The sequence below is a fragment of the Eubalaena glacialis genome, chromosome 1, assembly GCF_028564815.1.
Source record: "Eubalaena glacialis isolate mEubGla1 chromosome 1, mEubGla1.1.hap2.+ XY, whole genome shotgun sequence".
In the NCBI taxonomy this organism is placed as follows: Eukaryota; Metazoa; Chordata; class Mammalia; order Artiodactyla; family Balaenidae; genus Eubalaena; species Eubalaena glacialis.
Genome location: NC_083716.1, coordinates 240143999 through 240161622, shown reverse-complemented (window position 1 = coordinate 240161622; position 17624 = coordinate 240143999). Strand labels below are relative to the sequence as shown.

Below are 17624 nucleotides of genomic sequence, written 5' to 3'. Positions count from 1 at the left end.
GGCGGAGCCCGAGGCCCAGCTGCAGCAGGGGCCGAGCCAGCCAAGTGCAGCCCCTCAGCCTCGGGGGCCCTCTGCCCGCCCATCCGTCCTCTCTTCCCTGCCCCAGGCTCCGCTGGAGAGCCGGGAGAGCTGGCCCCGCAGTGCGGCCAGCGCTGCACCCGCCTTCCTGCCCGGTGGGGAGCTGACATCCACGGACCGGACCGGGACCCCTGCTGTGGCTCCGTTCTGATTTTCCTGTTTTCTGTACCTTTACTGGGGGCACTTCCTTAGACATGCGGGGCCCCGGCCACCCGCCCGAGCTGGAGGAGCCGCACCTTCACAGCCCAGCCAGGAGTTTAGACACTTGGCCTCCTCGACGCTCTTGGGGGGATCGTGAGGCAGGAGGGGGCCTGCCCCCATGCTCAGGGGCCTCACAGGCTGCTGGTCCAAGTTCCGGCCGCCCCACCCCGTGTCCCTCCGTGTCCGCTCTCTGGGATGCCTTTGCCGAGGGTGACGGACCTCAGCGGTAGTTGCAGAGGATCAGGCCTACTCTCTGGAAAGCCCTCCTCCTGCTACAGGGGTCGGGGAGGCCGCAGGGGCTCCGTGGTCAGAGCGCCGGGGACCTGCCCTCAGGGCCACCGTGGCAGTGGCAGAGGCTTGCAGGTAAAGGTCCAGGCTTCAGCTCTCCGGACGAGTGAGGGCAGTGGGAGGGCTGCAGGGCTGGACGCGGCCCGGGTGCCGAGCCGAGAATGGGCCGGGCCACACGGGGTGGGGGGGCCGCACCCTGGGCTCTGACCAAGGGGACGCCTGGGTCACTGAAAAGAGCTCTGAGCGTTGCTTCAAACTGCGTGGAAGAGACGGCCCTCGGTGGGCGCTGACGAGCACAGTGACGCCTGCGGTGTCTTTACAGAAGAGCACTCGCGCTCTCAAGTGGCTGAACGTTGTAAAATGTTGACATTCTCCAATTGCACTCAATTTAACAAAGTCCTAATGAATTTTTTAAAAATCAGTGATTCTAAAAGCCACTTGGAAAAACACTGAGCAGGAAAGGAAGCCCGTCGTGAGGAAAGCGCTGTGATGAGCGGGAGGCGGCCGGGGCAGCCGGGGCCCCGCCAGCCCCCCGCCCCCTGGAGCGCCGCCGCCGCGCCCCACCTTTCTCGCAGTGCCGGCCGTGGAAGCCCCGCGGGCACTCGCACGTGTAGGAGTCATCGTGGGCGTCACAGGAGCCTCCGTTGAAGCAGGGGTCCGAGTCGCAGGGGGACGGCAGCGCTGCGGGGACAGACGGCGATCACCCTGAGGTCCTGGCTGGAACCGAGGCCAGGGTCTTGACTCCTCACGCTGGGCTCTAAGGCCCGCCCTGGAATTTCTTGCATTTCTGATTTTTCCAGAGTTCACCCTCGCTCTTACATGAGCTGGGACTGAGCTGTGGTCCACGAGGGTCTTGGTATCGTCACCACCAGCACCACCATCACGTGTGGTCACTCACTACCTAAGTCACTGGTCATCCACGCACTAACAGATACGCGGGGTGAACCTGTTTCTCCGCAGGTGCTTGTCAGGCGCACGTTAGTGTTCTAGCAGCTAAGCCCGGGGCTCAGGAAGGCGCGGTGCGGCACGTGCACACGGCCAGGCCGTCCACCCCCAGGTCCCCTCGGGGGCCCCCTCCTGCTGCGCCCACTGCTTTCGCGCCCACCCCCCACCCCACCTTCTGGGCGGAGCCCGGCCTCGCAGGCTGGCGCCCGCACCCACCCCACTCACAGTGGCTGATGTTGTGGTCGGTGTGGCAGACGCACAGGTAGCTCCCGCCGTACTCCATGCAGTAGCCGCCGTCAGGGCACTGCGTGTTCATGTTGCAGGGCATGGCCGTGACTTCTGCAGGGAAGGGGAGAGCCCGTCTCACGTCCCCGCGTGTCTCCCTGGAGACCGTGTGTCCTTGAGAAGGACCGAGCTGCCCGAGGCCCGGTGACCCTGCCAGGGTGACCAGGTTCGGGCACCCTTGTGGCCTCCCCACACCCCCACCCCGGGGCCCGCCATGCGGGTCTGGGCCCAGGCCCAAGCCACCACTTACACGGTGGCTGTGGGGATTCTCAGGGTCCAGGCAGGAAGGGCGCCCCCATCCCAGCCCTGGGCACCTACCAAATTCGCAGAGGAGCCCAAAGAAGCCCGGAGGGCACTGGCAGAGGGTGGTGTTAGCCCCCAGGCACCTGCCACCATTGCGGCACTCACAGTTGTTGGGGGTTCCTGCCATGGAGGGAGGGGGGGAGGAGCCTCCAATGTCGGGATGCCCTCTCCTGACCACCGTCCCGTAAACCCTGCCGCCTAGCCCCTCTCCCCGCTCCCCACAGCCTCTCTCATGGGGGTTTGCGTGCACATCCCACGGGGGCCCCGGCAGCCCGGCCCACACGCACTCTCCCTGCAGTCAAGGCCCATGAAGCCTTCGGGGCATTCGCACACGTAGCCCTGGTCCGCATCCACACAGGTGCCCCCGTTCTGGCAAGGGGCCGAGAGGCAGGCGTCGGGCACCGGGTGGCTTCCTGCAAGAAAGACGGAGGTCACCGAGGCCGCGCAGAGAGCACGGCGAGGATAGGGCCTCGGGCCGGAGAGGAGGTGTCTTAACCTCTGTCCTTAGCGCCGAGCGCCCGGAAACTGATCTCTAGCGGCCCCTCAGTCCCCGAGCCCCTTCTCTGGAGCAGAATGAAAAGCCAGAGTGAGGAGAGCGCCCCACGGTGTGCACCAAAGGGCCCAGCAGAGGCCAGAGCCTCCAGACGTTTCCGACCAAGCATCTCTGTTAGTTAAATATTGGGGATTTTTAACTTTAAGGTATCTTTCTGCTGTTGATTTCTAGTTTAAATTTGCTGTGGTCAGAGAACACAGTCCTTTTCAATTTATTGAGCCTTATTTTACGGCCGACAGGATGGTCTGTCATAGTGAAGGCTCCGCGAGCCCTGGAAGGAACGTGGGTGTCCGTGAATGTCAGTCGGGCCGGGTCGGCTGGCAGCGCTGCCCGGTCCCTGCATCCTTGCTGGTCCCCATGCTTGTATGCTCTGAGCCACCGAGATAGGAGTTCCGCCGAAACCCCCGCTTATGACTGGGGATCTGTTTCCCCTTGTAGTTCTGCCAGCTGTTGCTTTGGGTATTTCAATTTGTGTTACTAGGTGTTGCATATTTAGAGTTATTATGTCTTTCTGATGAACTGGCTCGTGGTCATTATAAAAGGTCCCTCTTCATTTCTGGCTGCTTTCCTACTTGAAAGTTTAATCTGAATGATAGAATACAGCCACTCCAGCTTCTCCTGATTCGTGTTTGCCTTTTCAGTCTTTTTGTTTTTAAATGTTCAATTTCCTCATGTTTTTTCAGAATTTATCTTTGAAATTAATATACAGTAAAATGACTTGTGTTTGAGGGACACGCCTAAGAATTTAATCACATGTATAGATGTGTGTATATGGATACAGGACAGGATACGGGACATTCCGTCTTCCCAAAGACCTCTTTGTTTTCTCTCTGCAGGGTCACAGGTTCCCTCCCTCCTGAACCCCTAGAACTACTGATCTGTTCATCACTGCAGTTTTGTCCTTTCAAGGATGCCAGAGAAGTGGAACCAAACAACCTGTACTCTTTTGAGACTGGCTTCTTTCACTCAGCGTCATGCCTCCAGGACTGTCTCAGGTGTTATAAGCATCAGTAATTAGTCCTTTTTATGACCGAGTTGTGTCCCACGTCGATAGGTACCACAGTTCATGTGTCCGTTCACCCAGGGAAGGACGTTTGGGTTCCCGGTTTTTGGTGGCTATAGACATGCTACAGACATTCCTGTACAGAGTTCTGTGTGACGTAAGTTTTCATTTGTTTAGGGTTAATAACTAGGAGTGCGATTGCTGGGTCATATTATAAGTGTATGTTTAACTTTATAAAAAAACTATCAAACTGTTTCAGAGTGGCCAAACCGTTCGGCATTTCCACCAAAAATAGGTGAGAGTTCCCATTGTTCTGTACCCTTACCAGGTCAGTGTCTTTTATTTGAGCAATTATCATAGGCTTGCAGTGGCATCTCATTGTGGCTTTAATTTGCGTTTCACCAACGGTTAACGAAAACAACAGATTTGTTCGTCTGTTTATTTGCCTTCTGTGTATCCTTTTTGGTTAAGTGTCCGAGTCTTTTTTTAATTATTTAATTATTTATTTATTTATTTAGGCTGCCCCGGGTCTTAGTTGAGGCATGCAGGATCTTTAGTTGTGGCATGTGGACTTCTTAGTTGTGGCATGCATGTGGGATCTAGTTCCCAGACCAGGGATCGAACCCGGGCCCTCTGCATTGGGAGCGCCAAGTCCTAACCACTGCACCACCAGGGAAGTTCCTCTCCCAGTCTTTAGCTTGTCTTTTCATTCTCTTAACCATGTCTTTCACAGAGGAAAAGTTTTCAGTTTTGATGAAGTCCAATTTGTCTATTTTTTCTTTGATAGAGCATGCTTTTGCGGTCTTGTCTTAGAACTCTTTGCTTAACCGTGTGTCACAAAGGTTTTTCTATCTAAAAATCTTTAGTTTTCTTCTAAAAACGTTATAGTTTTTTGTTTTCTGTTCAGGTCTATGATTCAGTTTGAGTTAATCTTTGTATAAGATGTGTTTAGGTTGAAGTTCATTTTCTGCATAAGGACGTCTAATTGTTCCAACATCGTTTGTTGAAAAGATCATCCTTTTTCTGCTGAATCTCTTTTATACCTTTTCAAAAAATAATACCCATATTTGTGTGGGTCTGTTTCTGGATCCTCTTTCCTGTTCTGTTGACTGGTGTGTCAATCCCTTTGCCAATACCACACAATCTTGATCACTGTAGCTTTATAATAAGTCTTAATACCAGGTAGTGTGATTCCTTAAAATGTATTCTTCTTTTTCGAAATTGTTCTGGCTATCTTAATTCCTTTGCCTTTCCATATAAATTATAGAATCAGCTTGTGTGCAGCTACCAAAAACCCTGCTGAGATTTTGATTGGAATCATGTTAAATCTACAGGTCAGTCTGGGAGAACTGACATATTTGCTATGTTAAGTCTTCTAATCCATGAACATAGTGTCTCTCTATGTACCAAGAGCTTCTTTGATTTCTTTCATCAGCATTTTGTAGTTTTCAGTATTTAAATCCTGAAAATGCTTTATTACATTTATACCTAAGTCTTTTAATAAATGGTATCGTTTTTAATTTTTTTGTATCCATCATTTTATTGTTTAAAAATTAACTGTAAATGTAATACATATGAACAATTGCAAAAAAAATTATAAAAAATTTCAAGCAAAATATAATCAGTACTCTCCAGGAAGAATGGGAGCACTCATTTTCCCACAGCCTTTCCAGTTCCAGATACCATCAACTCTTAAAATTTTTACCAATCTAATGGGCAAAACCTGAAATTAGATTTTTTAATTTAATTTGTAGTTTCTTGATTAGTGAGACTGAGCTTCTTTTCACTTGTTCATGGGTGTTTGTTTCTCTCTGTGTGTGACTTCCCTGCTTACATTCTTTGCCATTGTTTCCGCTGAGTTGTTTGTCTTTTGCTTATCAGATTACACTGCGGCAACCTGAGGGAGCCCAGGAGCTCAGAAAGAACGTGATGGGGCTGCCGCCCCAGACCCCCTCCACGCCCTCCCCAGCACATCTCGTCCTCTGGGGCTATGCTTTTGGTCCTCTGGCATGAAATCTGGGCTTAGTGGCCCCACTCTGCTACTTACTTCCTGTGACCGCACTCCTGTCTGGGGTCACGTGGCTGGAGGACAGAGAAAGGGAAAAACAGCAGGAGTTTGCCCACCCTTGTGCAGCCCAGAATTGCCCCAGCTGGAGAGGAAGGCTGCCCCCACTGCTGCCTCTGTGGGTCCTGCTTCTCTGTCAACGCTCACTTTGGTTTCGGGGTTGCTCGGAGACCAGGCGGCGGGGTCGGGGGGACACCAGAGGAAAGTAATGAGGACTCGCCCCTGCGCTTCTCCCCACCCCGCCCGCTGCTACATCGGAGTCCTCAGAGCTACTCCCAGCACTCGGTCCAGGATTGGTCGCTGCACTCAGTGTGACAGACCCATCCCACTACTTTAAAATGATCTGTGTCTTCCTATTTGCAGGAGGTTTCTTGTAGAAAGTATATGGTTGGGTCTTGCTTTTCAATTCGATTTGACAATCTCTGTCTTTTAATTTGTGTTTTAACCTTTTTTACATTTAAATGTAATTGCCAATATGACTGGATTAAACCCATCACCTTGCTATTGTTTTTTATTTGTCCCACTTCTTCTTTGTTCCTTTTTCGTCTTTTTTTTTTTCCTCTGGGTGAACAAAACATTTGTTTATGTGAAATCATAAGGTGAGAAAGCATATGTAAAATTTCATAAATGCCACTAAAAATTTATTTAAATTTAACTACTAGGCTTCATTTATTCTTAAAGATATAAAGTTTTGTTTTCATTTTGAGTTAGAAAAATATATTCCTTTTTCTTTTCAATGACTGTAGATTTTTCAGATTTTCCTACACACTTTTATTTTTATTTATTAACTAGAGGTAACTAGTAATATAACTCATTTGCTCAGTTAACATTAAATATTTATTTAAGGATTAAATCCTCTGAATTCTGAATTCCTTTCCACTGCTAAAATCTGGTATTTTATAATTGTACCTTTGAATATTTAATGGTAGTTACAGCCAGTAACTTTATCTTCCTTTTTCTTCTTTTCATACCTTCTGTATTGAGTATTTTTAGGATTCCATTTCATCTCCATGATTGGTTTATTGGCTATAACTCATTATTATTATTTTTTTACTTGCTGCTCTAGGGCTTACAATGTATATCTTTAACTTATCACAGTCGACTTTCAAACAGTATTAGACCACTTCGTATATAATGTCAGGACCTTACGATACTATACTTCCATTTCTCCCTTTCTATCCCTTATGCCAGAAGTTGATAAACAAAGGCTCAAAGACCAAATCTTGCCTGCCACCCATTTAAAAAAATGAAGTATCATTGGAACATGGCCATGCCCATTCACTTATGCACAGTCTGTGGCTCACTGCTTTTGCCTTACATTGGTAGAGCTGAATAGCTGTGACCACATGGCTCATAAAGCCAAAAAAAATATTACTATCTGGCCCTTTACAGAAAAAGCTTGCACAGGCTGCTTTAAGCTATTGGTGTCATACATTTTCTTTCTATGTATATTGTAAACCCCAAATATGTTGCTATTTCTTTGTTTTAAAAATATCTTTAAAGAGATTAACAAGTAAGAAGAAAAGTCTTTTATTTTTACCCATATATTTACCATTTCTAGAACTCTTCATTCCTTTGTGTAGATCCAGATTTTCATCAGGGACCATTTTTCTTCTGTCGAAAAGACATTTCTTGTAATGCATATATGCTGGTGATGAATTCTCTGTTTTGCTGTCTGAAAAATCTTTATTTCACCTGAATTTTTGAAAGAGTTCTGCTGGGTATATAGCACTAGGTTGACAGCTTATTTCTTTCATGCTTTGAGGGTGCTGTCCCACTGTCTTCCGGCCTGCACTGTCTCTGACAAGGAGGCTGCTGACATTCTGGTTTCTCTGTGCAGTCTGTCTTTTCTCTCTGGCTACTTTTAAGATTTTCTCTGTCATTGGTTTTCAGCAATTTGATTATGATGTGGCTTCATACGGTTTTCTTCCTGTTTTTCTTGGATATGTGGTTTTCATTTTCATCAGACTTAGAAACTGTTTGGCTGTTGTTTCTTCACATACTTTTTCTGCACCCCTGCAGCCCCCTCCCTCATTTCTGGCCCTCCAAGTACACACCTGCCAGCCTGCACGGTGTCCGTGCACAGGCCCCTGAGCAGGTGCTGTCCTTTCATCTTATTCTCTCTGGGCTGCATGTTGAACTCCTTCCATTTCTCTCTTCAAGGTCATGGATCTTTCCTTCTGTGGTGTCTTAACCTGCTGTTAACAGCATCCAGTGTATTTTTAAAATTCAGATATTATATTTTTCATCTCTAGAAGCTTCTTTTTTTATATCTTCCACTTCTCATTATGTCTTTTTCCCTCAACAGTCTTGAACACACGGTGCATGTTCATGATGGACAACTGAACATTTGTACCTGCTGATTCTGTCGTCTCTGGCCACCGTTTCTATTGATCTATTTGACTTCTGGCTGTGGGTCATATATTCTCAATCCTTTGTATGCCTAATAACTTTTGGTTGGGTATTTTGGGGTCCTGGATCCTGTTATTATTCCTTTAAAGAGTGCAGGATTTTATTCTGGCATACGGTTAAATTACTTGGGCTCAGTTTGATCCTTTCAAACTTTCTTTTACGATTTCTTGGGGCAGATCAGATTAGCCATTAGCTTAGCATTTATTTATCCCCACTCCTAAGGTGATACCACTGGGGACTCTACTCAGCATTGGCCCTGGGTATGAAGAGCTCACTCCACTCTGGCTGGTAGGGAGGCGGGTCTGAGTTCCAGGAATTGTCTGACTCACCACTCCCAGTGGTTCTTCCCCAGCCCAGTAGATTTCACCCAACCCAGATTCAAGGGGTCCCCCTGCAGATCTCCAGAGCCGATCTCGTGCTCTCTCCCCTTACCCCCTTCCCCTCTCAGTAGCTCTGTCCTTGCTGGTATTATCCCCCCAAATTCCAGCCACTGAATTTGAATCTCTGTCTCCTAGACCCAGAGACTCAGAGGAACTGCTGGAGTCTGGATCCCTCCCCGGCCCCACCCCAGCATGGCAGCCTGGAAACGGCTCTGAGGCAGCCTCGGGGCAAATGTAGGGCTCACCCCATTTCACCCCATTTCACTCCCTTCTCTCAGGGACGACAGCCCTCTGCTTTCTGTCGTCCAATGGCTGAAAACAGTTGTTTCATATATTTTGTCTGGTTTTCTCGTCGTTGACAGTGAGAGGGAAGTTCCCAGAGCAGTTAATCCTTGTTGGCCATAAACAGAAGGCTAGATACTCTTTTTTATAATCTCCAACTTTTGGCCAGCTTTCTGCTGTATGTGTAATGTGGCTAATGGGCTGGTATTGGGGTAGACAAGTCAGTTGTTTCTTATTGTTTGCTTTCATTTGCATTATTCTTCGTACAAAACATGGTTTCTTTGCAAAATCTTTTGAAATCACTTATCTGTTTTCTGACATGAGTTTAGTTAAATACACTGATACTTAGATAACACTCTAGGCAATCATGTGACACATCACGATGATTTCAGGCAACAGGTAAGGTTGCCACCCTCCTGCCCTCTGCACCGTGAAGCCTCACCATCGCCTCAGGACACAGCCCGCCCTGCATGTGGCCATCTGACCAAAGGCCAACGGAGGGCACAGCATCCATCCGCGTCTTACTTATGGGTAGAACCTAATTTCCTTCTTAGGTTTCGAGACTCGGAGCAAATCCGATGAGTTTGTCTTGAGCGCCCCCCCCACCGGGGAGATGCAAGCACAGCTTTTGTTGGCTCGGGGACCAAAGCCGTGGGAGGTAAGGCGATGTCAGGTGCTAAAGCCCCGAATTTACTCTGTGGGTCTTTTAACTGACCTACCGAGTCCTAACCAGCATTTAAAACAGTATGCAATAGAACAGAAGCTAGCAGGCTTCATCGCTTGTAGGAGAGATCAGCTTTCTTTCTGACGCCCATGGCTTGTTTCCTAGCACGGCGAGGGGTCTGGGGTAGGAAGGAGGGACATTAAACAGCCAAGAATCTCCTGAGTCGGGAGAGGGGCCTTGGGAGTGTGGTCATCCATGCCTGCATTTTCCAGATGGAGACCAGGCCCAGAGAGGGGAACAGATTCGCTCAGCCTTACCCAGCATGTGGACGGCAGAGCTCAGACCAGACCTCCCCACCCCCGAGAGGGAAAGGGGGCAGCTGACTGCTGTCACCGGTGGGGGGCTTTGGGCACGTGGCCGTTACCTGTCTCGCAGCGAGGTCCCTCGAAGGGCTCTGAACAAAGGCAGGTGAAATTCCCCACCAGGTCGACACACGACCCTCCGTTCAGGCAGGGGTCAGAGCCGCACTCGTCCACATCTGGGGGCGGCAGAGGTGGGTGCTCGGCTCTGTACCAGCCTTTGACCACCTGGCACCCTGCGCCCCTGCTCCCACCCGAGGGCACACTCACCCGTCTCACAGGCTGTACCCGTGTAGCCGGTGGCACACACGCACACTGGCGAGCCGCCCTCCGCCTGGCACCAGCCGCCGTTCTCACACTCTCTGGCGTCACATGGAGACTGTGCTACAGGCACAAAGGGGTGGAAGGCCATTGGATCCCCGGCTGTGGTGGCCCCAGGGGCTCCCGCTGAGCCCCATTCCTGACATCTCGGGCTGCAGCACGGGTGGATCTGGCCGTCTCTGGAGGGCATTGGGCCCTGGGGGACGAGGGCAGTCCCAGCCCACCGACACTGAAAGCTTGTCTGAATTGGGTTTATTTCAGCAGACCTGGGGAGGAGGGAGGGTGTGCCTGTGCCTGGCGGGGGACACGGGGGTGAATGGGACCCAGCTCCCGCCCTCCTGGGCAGTTCCCCTGCTAAGATGACTGTGACAGAGCTGTCATCACAGGACAGGGCTCTGGGGCTGAGAGATTCCTCCCAGCTGGGCGGGGGACACAGCCTGTGATGGAGCCCTGAGGGGGTGCAGGAGGGGCCTGAGTGGTCTGGGGGTGAGGGTCTGAGGTGGGCGAGGCTTCTTGATGCAAGGACAGTCCTTCAAAGGCCCTCGGCCCCCAGTCAGAGTGGGAGCGAGCAGGCGGGAGCCTGCCTTTGTCGGCGCTCTGGCCTGCCCCTCACCCAGGATGCTGGCCTCACCTGGTGGCTGCTGGCAGCAGGTAGGGGGGGACACTGCCTTCCCCCAGCTATGTCACCTATCCTGCTGACAGCTCATTCCAAAAAGGACTCAATACAGGAACCAGACGGGATCCCCAGAGCGGGCGACCCACCCTGGAGTCAGGGTGGGGGGCAGTGGGAGGAAGGAGGCCTGAACCCTGGAAGGTGTGGAGGTGCTTTGGTGTCTGACGGCACACGGTGACCCCCGTCTCTGGGACCCTGACTCCACCAGAGAGCAGGGCTGGGCACGGGTGGGGGAGGGGAGACTTGGGCCGACCGGTACCCACGTCCCTGCTGGACTCTGCCCAGCATCCCTGCTGTCATGGGCTCTGGGGGCCGAGGTGGGTCCTGAGACTAGAGAGCCTCATGGGGGACCGGGGGCTGGTACGCATGGGTGTTGCCGCGGTGGCCATGCGGAGGCCAAGGCTCCGGCCCCAAGGCCTCCCAGGGTCCCACCTGGCCCGAATACGTGTGTACACACCAGAGTTAAGGACTTTAAAACATTCCCTGTGGCCACAAGTCTCCATTAGAAATGGTTTTTCTAGATTGAGACATTGGTGCGGTTGTTACTTGTACACGCTCGATTTAACTATGTGCTGTATGTTTTTCTAAATAACAGTTACACATCAGCAGGCGTATGTAGGGGACAGTGCATCTGGCTGAGCCGGATGGGGATCAGGGGTCATCGTGCTTTGATTTTAAGGGGCTCCGTTTGTGGGGTTCCCCTAGCAGCTTCCCACAGTGACACAGGGGTGGGAGTGGGGCGCCCACCTTCCTCTACCAGGTGGGTGAAGGGCCAGGGTGAGGGGGCCCCAAAGAGGTGCTGCACAAAGGGCAGGGGGTAGAGGCCTGATGAGAAAGCACTGCTTCCAAAGAGCCGCGCTCAGAAGCGGGGTGGCAGACGGGCGTGCGGGCTGCAGTTTGGAAGCAACAAGGGGGTCTTGAGAAAGACCCCAACCCACATCTAGGCCGTAAGACCCCCGGGATGGAGAGAAACAGCCTGCACTCCTGCCGGGAGCAGCTGGGGTTCAGGGTTTCAGGGGTGCAGGCCTGCGGTGAGACGGGTCCGGAACCAGGCCCTGCCCTGTCCCGAGGCCTCACCCTTGGCTGTGTGCTGTGGTCAGTGCTCCTGTCACGCCCACAGGGCGGGGCCTCTCCTCTGGAGTCTGGGCTCCTGCCCCCCCTGCCCCCGGGCCTCCCTGGGGCCAGGCCCCCTGCGGCACGCTGACCTGATGCCCCCTCCAGGCTAGCCACCACTCCCTGGTCGGGCAGGACCACGCCCGCGGCCCTGCAGCCCCTGGTTCCTCTCACCTGTCTCACAGGTGGGTCCCCCGAAGCCGGCCGGGCACTGGCAGATGAAGCTGTTGACGCCGTGCGTGCAGGTCCCGCCGTTCTGACACGGGTGGGAAGCACACTCGTTCACATCTGGAAAACGGGGCAGCCGGGGACTCAGTGGAGGCGCCGCTGGGGAGGACCTGCCGTGGCCCGGGGCGGCGTGGCTGCACAGCCCGCCCACGTGCTCACCGTCACGGAGCCGCTGTGTCTGGCTCCCCCAGGGGCGCCTCCCGGACGCCACCCACACCACGGGGACAGAGGCCCGAGGCCCGGGCTCTTGGGGCCGTCGGCTGTGCTGCCGGGTTCCTCCAGGTGGGCGGTCCCAGCAGAAACTCACCCAGGTGGCACCTCCTCCCCGTGAAGCCCGAGAGGCAGGAGCAGGTGTAGGAGGGGTTGCCCGTGACGCAGTCGTCGATGCACTTGCCGCCGTTGAGGCAGGGGCGCAGGGCCAGGCACACGGAGGCTGCGGACACAGGGAGGGCAGGGCCGTCAGCCTGGCCCCGGGGGCCCCTCTCTGGGGAGGTGCTGCGAGGTCCGCTGCTGCTGGGTCTCCGTTACCTCGAGGACAGGCCGCCCGCAGGGCTCAGCTAATGGGGCCCACCCTCCGCAGGAGCAAGGCCACCGAAACCCGCCATGAATGAGCACACGTGGGCAGGTGCGGGAGCGTCCCAGGGTTTCAGACCTCCCGTTACCAGGAGGGCCCGGGAAGAGCTGGCTGGTGTCCAGGGAGGGAGGGAGAGAGGGGCGCTCCTGGAAGGGCCCTCGGGCCCCGAGCACCACCAAGGCTGTGGGTGCCTTTGAGGACCGTCCCTGCCCCCACCGGTGCACTCACCGAGCCACACCGGCACTCAGGCCGTGTAGTCTGGCTGCCCTGCAGCGGGTGGCAGCTGACTGCCTGAGCCTGTGTCAGCACCAGCCCTTCTCAGAAGGTAGACTGCCAGGTGTGGACGCCCTGCCTCTCAGGTGTGAACCCACCCTCCCTCCCTGGTGACTCCAGACTGACGCACACGGGTTCCATCTCCTGGGCTTGCAGCGTGGGGTGGGGCCACAAGGGGCCCGGGCCCCCGCAACCCCACGGGACCGTGCTCCTCAGGGCCTCCGTGCGTGAGAGCTTTGAGGGCCCAGCAGGGCCTCCCCCGTCTGCTCCCCGCAGAGGCCTGGGACGGGAGAGAAGCACCTCCACGTGGGAACGGCATCCCCAAGGGACTGACTGGCCCCTCTTCTGAGGACCCCACTCCTCAGGCTCATGGCCGGCAGCCTCTGCAGGGGGGCATGGACCTACCCACACCTGCACGCACACCTGCCCCCACACCTGCCCCCACACCTGCACGCACACCTGCACGCACACCTGCACACACCTGCACGCACACCCGCACCCACACCTGCACGCACCTGCACGCACACCTGCACCCACACCTGCACCCACACCTGCACGCACACCTGCACCCACACCTGCACGCACACCTGCACGCACACCCGTCCCCACCTGCACCCACACTGTACCCCTCAGCCACAACCCAAGCCTCTGGCCGCTGGCAAGCGCCAGACCCCTCTGCTGCCCACGCAAAGGAGTGGTGACCGAGTAGTGTCCCCGTGCCCTGAACCACCGCGGCTCCGAGCCCAGGCGGGTGTTGCCACTCTGGGGGAGGGGGGCGAAATCAGTGGCCCCTGGGCTCCTGGCCCTGTGGGCCGCCCCCTCGTTCACACTGGTGAGTGGGTGGGCTCAGGCTCCCCGGGCCTCTCTCACCAGGGCCCACATCCAGTCCTCGGGCGGCACACACCTGCCCTCCCTAGCACCCCCCCCGGGGTGCGCGCCTGCTCCCCTGGCAGGTCTGGGTGGGCTGCCTTGCGCTGGGCTCATCCTTGGGACAGTGTTCAGGAGAAGCAGCCCCTCTTGGTGGCCTTGGTCCCCATGGGGGTGGGAGGCGATCCCCGGGGGAGGTCCCAGCACCAGCCTCACTGGCTCCAGGCTTGGCGGGGGAGTGATCAACAGCGGATCACTCCACGGATCCTGGAGTGGCTGAGCCAGTCATTTGACACCCTCCCCCCTCCGTTTATAAGCAGGGGTTTCAGGAGGGTCTGTGACCCAGAGCCACACAGCAGGAGAGCCGAGAACACATCCTTCTGTGGCCAGGCCCGCCGTTTCCACGGGCCTCGCGCTCGCCCCTGGGTGGGCCCTGCTCCCGTCCGCTCTGTGTTCTGTGCCTGAAGGACCCCGGGCGTCAGGCAACTCCCTCCTGTCAGGTAGATGTCCAGGTTGTCACACAAGCACGAAGTCCCACCAAGAAGCAAGGCAGCAAAATGGGTGAAAAGAGGGCCTGCCTCCCAGGTGGTCCTGAGGACGCAGGAGGCCACCCAGGGATGCCCAGGATTCCCTGGGTGGGAATGCGACCCCAGCTCCTCCCCTTTACACCCATTCACACTTCAAACCGTGGTCTCCAGAAAACCCCTTCCCCTCAGCAGAGGCAGGAAGGCCTCCCAGGGGGAGACTGAGGCTCAGGGGTGAGCCCGGGGGAGAGGAGCCGAGGTGGGCGGGGCCGTGCGCCCCCAAGAAGCCTGGGGCTCCCCCGCCCCTCCCCGCCATCCCGCCTCCCTAATCCATGCCCCTCCGCCACCCCAGCCACTCTCTCTGTCCTCTTACTTGTATGGCCGCAGCCCCCCACGCGCACCTGGGCATCATCGATTCTGAACGCCCAGCGCCCGGGCACGCCCACGTTGGTGGTGGTCTCCACCTCCGCCATGTCCGCTGTGCGTGAGCCGGGGATGCTGAAGTAGCGCCGCCCATCACCCGCATTGAAGCCGGCCTGGGGGTGGGTGGGAGAGAGTGGGGGCAGGTGCGGGCTGGGTCCGCAGGTCTCCCTAACGTTCCTGAGACCCACCTCCCGCGGGGGCGGCCTCGTGAGCTGGGGAGTGCTGAAGATTCAGCGGCATCCTCGCCGTCCCGCCTCCCAGCCACGCCCCACCCTAACCAGCAGTTCCTCCCGATGCTCACCTGGTTGGGCCCTGGCAGCCCTCCCCCGACCCCTTCCTGCCCACTCCTGGGCTCCTGGGCCTCCCCTAGGTCCCAGGGCCAGTGTGACCTCAGGAGAAGGTAGAGAGCCTGGAGCGGGGGGAGGGGCACTCCCAGGCCCTGGGGGCTCACACTTGACCCCACTCCACACCTGGGATTTTCTGCGGGCCACTGTCCCTCAGGCCACGGGCCAGGCCACTTCAGGCCACAGCGCACGCAGAACTCTGTCCCAGCTGCAGCTGGCCCTGTAGGGCTGGCCGTGTAGGTCAGGACAAAGGTGCTTTGGCCCGAGAATGTTTCTGTGGTTCTGGGCTGGGAGAGGCCTCTGCACGGCACTGGGCGGGGGGAGGGGGGGGCGGCCACCTGCCTTATAAGCTCGTGACAGTCCCAGCCGTGGGGAGCAGGGGCCCTACCTGGGCCGCGATGCCCCCCAGACCAGCGGCGTCGCCCCCGCTGCTGGCGTGCGTGCCCGTGGTCCACGTGATGGACTCGTAGTTGAAGATGGTGAAGGAGAGCTTGCCGTCGGTGATGAGCACAGTCTGGAACGTGTTGACCTGCCAAGGAGGGGCCTGAGCGGGGCCTGCGCCCCCGTCTCCACCCACAGACCCCGCCCCGCCCACATTGCTGTCGCCCACTGGTCCCTCCTCTGTTTCCCCAGCGAGATGGTCAGCCACAGGGAGGCCCTGATGACCTCGGCCTCCATCCTCCGCTGTGTCCCCAGTGCCTGCCCCCCCAGTAATCTGATGCCTGGTGAGCGAGTGAAGCCCACTGAGGGGCTGTGGAGGCCACGGACGCCAGGAGCAGACAGTTTCCTCTGTGGGTCTGGGGGCACAGAGGGTTCGTGACTACCTGGCCAAATCCACAAAATCGCCTCATGTGAGATGAACAAAAAAGTAAAAGGAAAAAGGGGAAAGATAAAAAGGGAAAAGAAGGAAAGGCAGTTTTTAATCGTTAAGTATTTTGGTTTTCATGGAATCCTCCATGAAAATATTAGTGGGCAGTGTATACATAAGAGGTGCTGTTTCAGAATGGGCAAAGGGTGAGATTGTTTAAGAAATGATCGTGGGACAAATAGGAAACTCTGAAAAACAATTAAATTGGAGCTTTATATCTCTTATGAAAATAAATCCCGAATCGAGTAAGGTTGTAAATGAGGCTGTCGTTGGCCTAGAGGAAAATGTAGGCAAATATGTAGAATGTCTAGGGAAGGACTTTTAAGCCTGACATTTGTTAAAACTGCAGAAACCAAAAAGGAGATTTATACATTTGACTACAAGAACTTCTGGATATAAAAAAGTGTCATGAGATCAAGCTGAATGGCAAAGAGTGAAGTGAAAAGTGTGTTTATAACATACACAGCAGAAAAACTGGTGATGTCTTTAATTCAAGTAGAACTTCCACGGATCAATAAGAAAAAGAACAAAAAGATTACAGAAAAATTGGCAAAGGGTGTGAACAGAAACATCATGATAGAATACAACTAGCCAATGATTCACTGTTACTAGAAATCAAAGATGTGTAAAGCTGAAAAAACCAGGGGCATTCCATTCTTGCCTGTAGAGTTGGCAGGCAGGAAAATAATAGTGTGTTTGGCTGGGGTGCAGGGCTACAGGCACTTCTGAATGTGGCTTATGCAACTATGAGTGGGCACATTTTTGAGGGGAAATCAGACTTCTGCAGGCAGCAATCTCCCTTCTAGCAACTCATGCCAGGATGATTTCACGAACCACTGGGGGCTATGCAGCGCCCCTCGGGGCACCCCGTGATGGAGGCAGCAGGCCCACCGGAGTGCAAGTGCCGCCACGCCGGGCTGGCACACAGGCATCACACATGGGGGAGTCCCACGGTGAAAGATGACAGCAGGGAAACCGAGCGCTCTCCTGCAGGAAGGCAAGCTCAGGTGCTAGGACTCAGAGGACAAGGAGGGCGCGAGGGCTGGAAGGCCCGAGCAGTGGGAAGGTCTGAGGAGGGCAGGACCACGGTTGGTCGGCAAGGCCAGCGGAGGGGCTTTGCGAGCTATGAGGCCCAGACGTTTGAGGAGGACGAGGACATGCCCGAAGCTTAACCATCACTTTCTGTTGATCGACCTGCCCCTGCAGGTGCCCCCAGGGGAGGGCTTCCCCATCTCCCAGCTCCCAGACTGGTTTCCACCCCAAACTCAGAATCCTGGTTCTGTGTCTCACAAGACAATCATTTTGGAACTGACATCTCTGGGTTTGAAAAGGGGAGAACGTTAAGGTTTCCTCTGTCTGCTCAGGAGGGGCCCTGGACGCCGCCTTCCTCCCAGGCGGAGAGGTAATAGGTAAAATGACTCTGCAGAGGTGAAATTATAACATAAAAAATGATGTAGAGGAACATGCAAGAATGAGGAAAGTGCCCACAATACTGTTGAGTGAAAGAAACACTCACAAAACAGCACGTTCCAGGTGGTTCTATTTATTTTTTAACGTGTGGTTTGATTCACAATAGGACGTGTTGAACGGGAGTTATC

The 17624-nt window shown here is 54.8% G+C and overlaps 1 protein-coding gene across 9 annotated transcripts in view; it reads right to left on the bottom strand.

Annotated features, from left to right (window-relative positions):
- SNED1 (sushi, nidogen and EGF like domains 1) overlaps nt 1–17624 on the bottom strand; it is an 88143-nt gene that overhangs the window by 38310 nt on the left and 32209 nt on the right. For 8 of the 9 annotated variants that reach the window (XR_009700805.1, XM_061189157.1, XM_061189170.1 and 5 more), the window contains exons 3-12: nt 15547–15687; nt 14765–14927; nt 12461–12586; nt 12100–12213; nt 10089–10202; nt 9884–9997; nt 2388–2513; nt 2116–2220; nt 1738–1851; nt 1132–1248 (exon numbers count right to left, since the gene is read on the bottom strand). Coding sequence is in view for 8 of the 9 variants with exons in the window: in XM_061189157.1 (XP_061045140.1) it covers nt 1132–1248; nt 1738–1851; nt 2116–2220; nt 2388–2513; nt 9884–9997; nt 10089–10202; nt 12100–12213; nt 12461–12586; nt 14765–14927; nt 15547–15687 (1234 nt within the window). In the remaining variant the exon portion in view is untranslated. The remainder of the gene's footprint in view (nt 1–1131; nt 1249–1737; nt 1852–2115; nt 2221–2387; nt 2514–9883; nt 9998–10088; nt 10203–12099; nt 12214–12460; nt 12587–14764; nt 14928–15546; nt 15688–17624) is intronic. The other variant, XM_061189199.1, reaches the window with a different exon arrangement.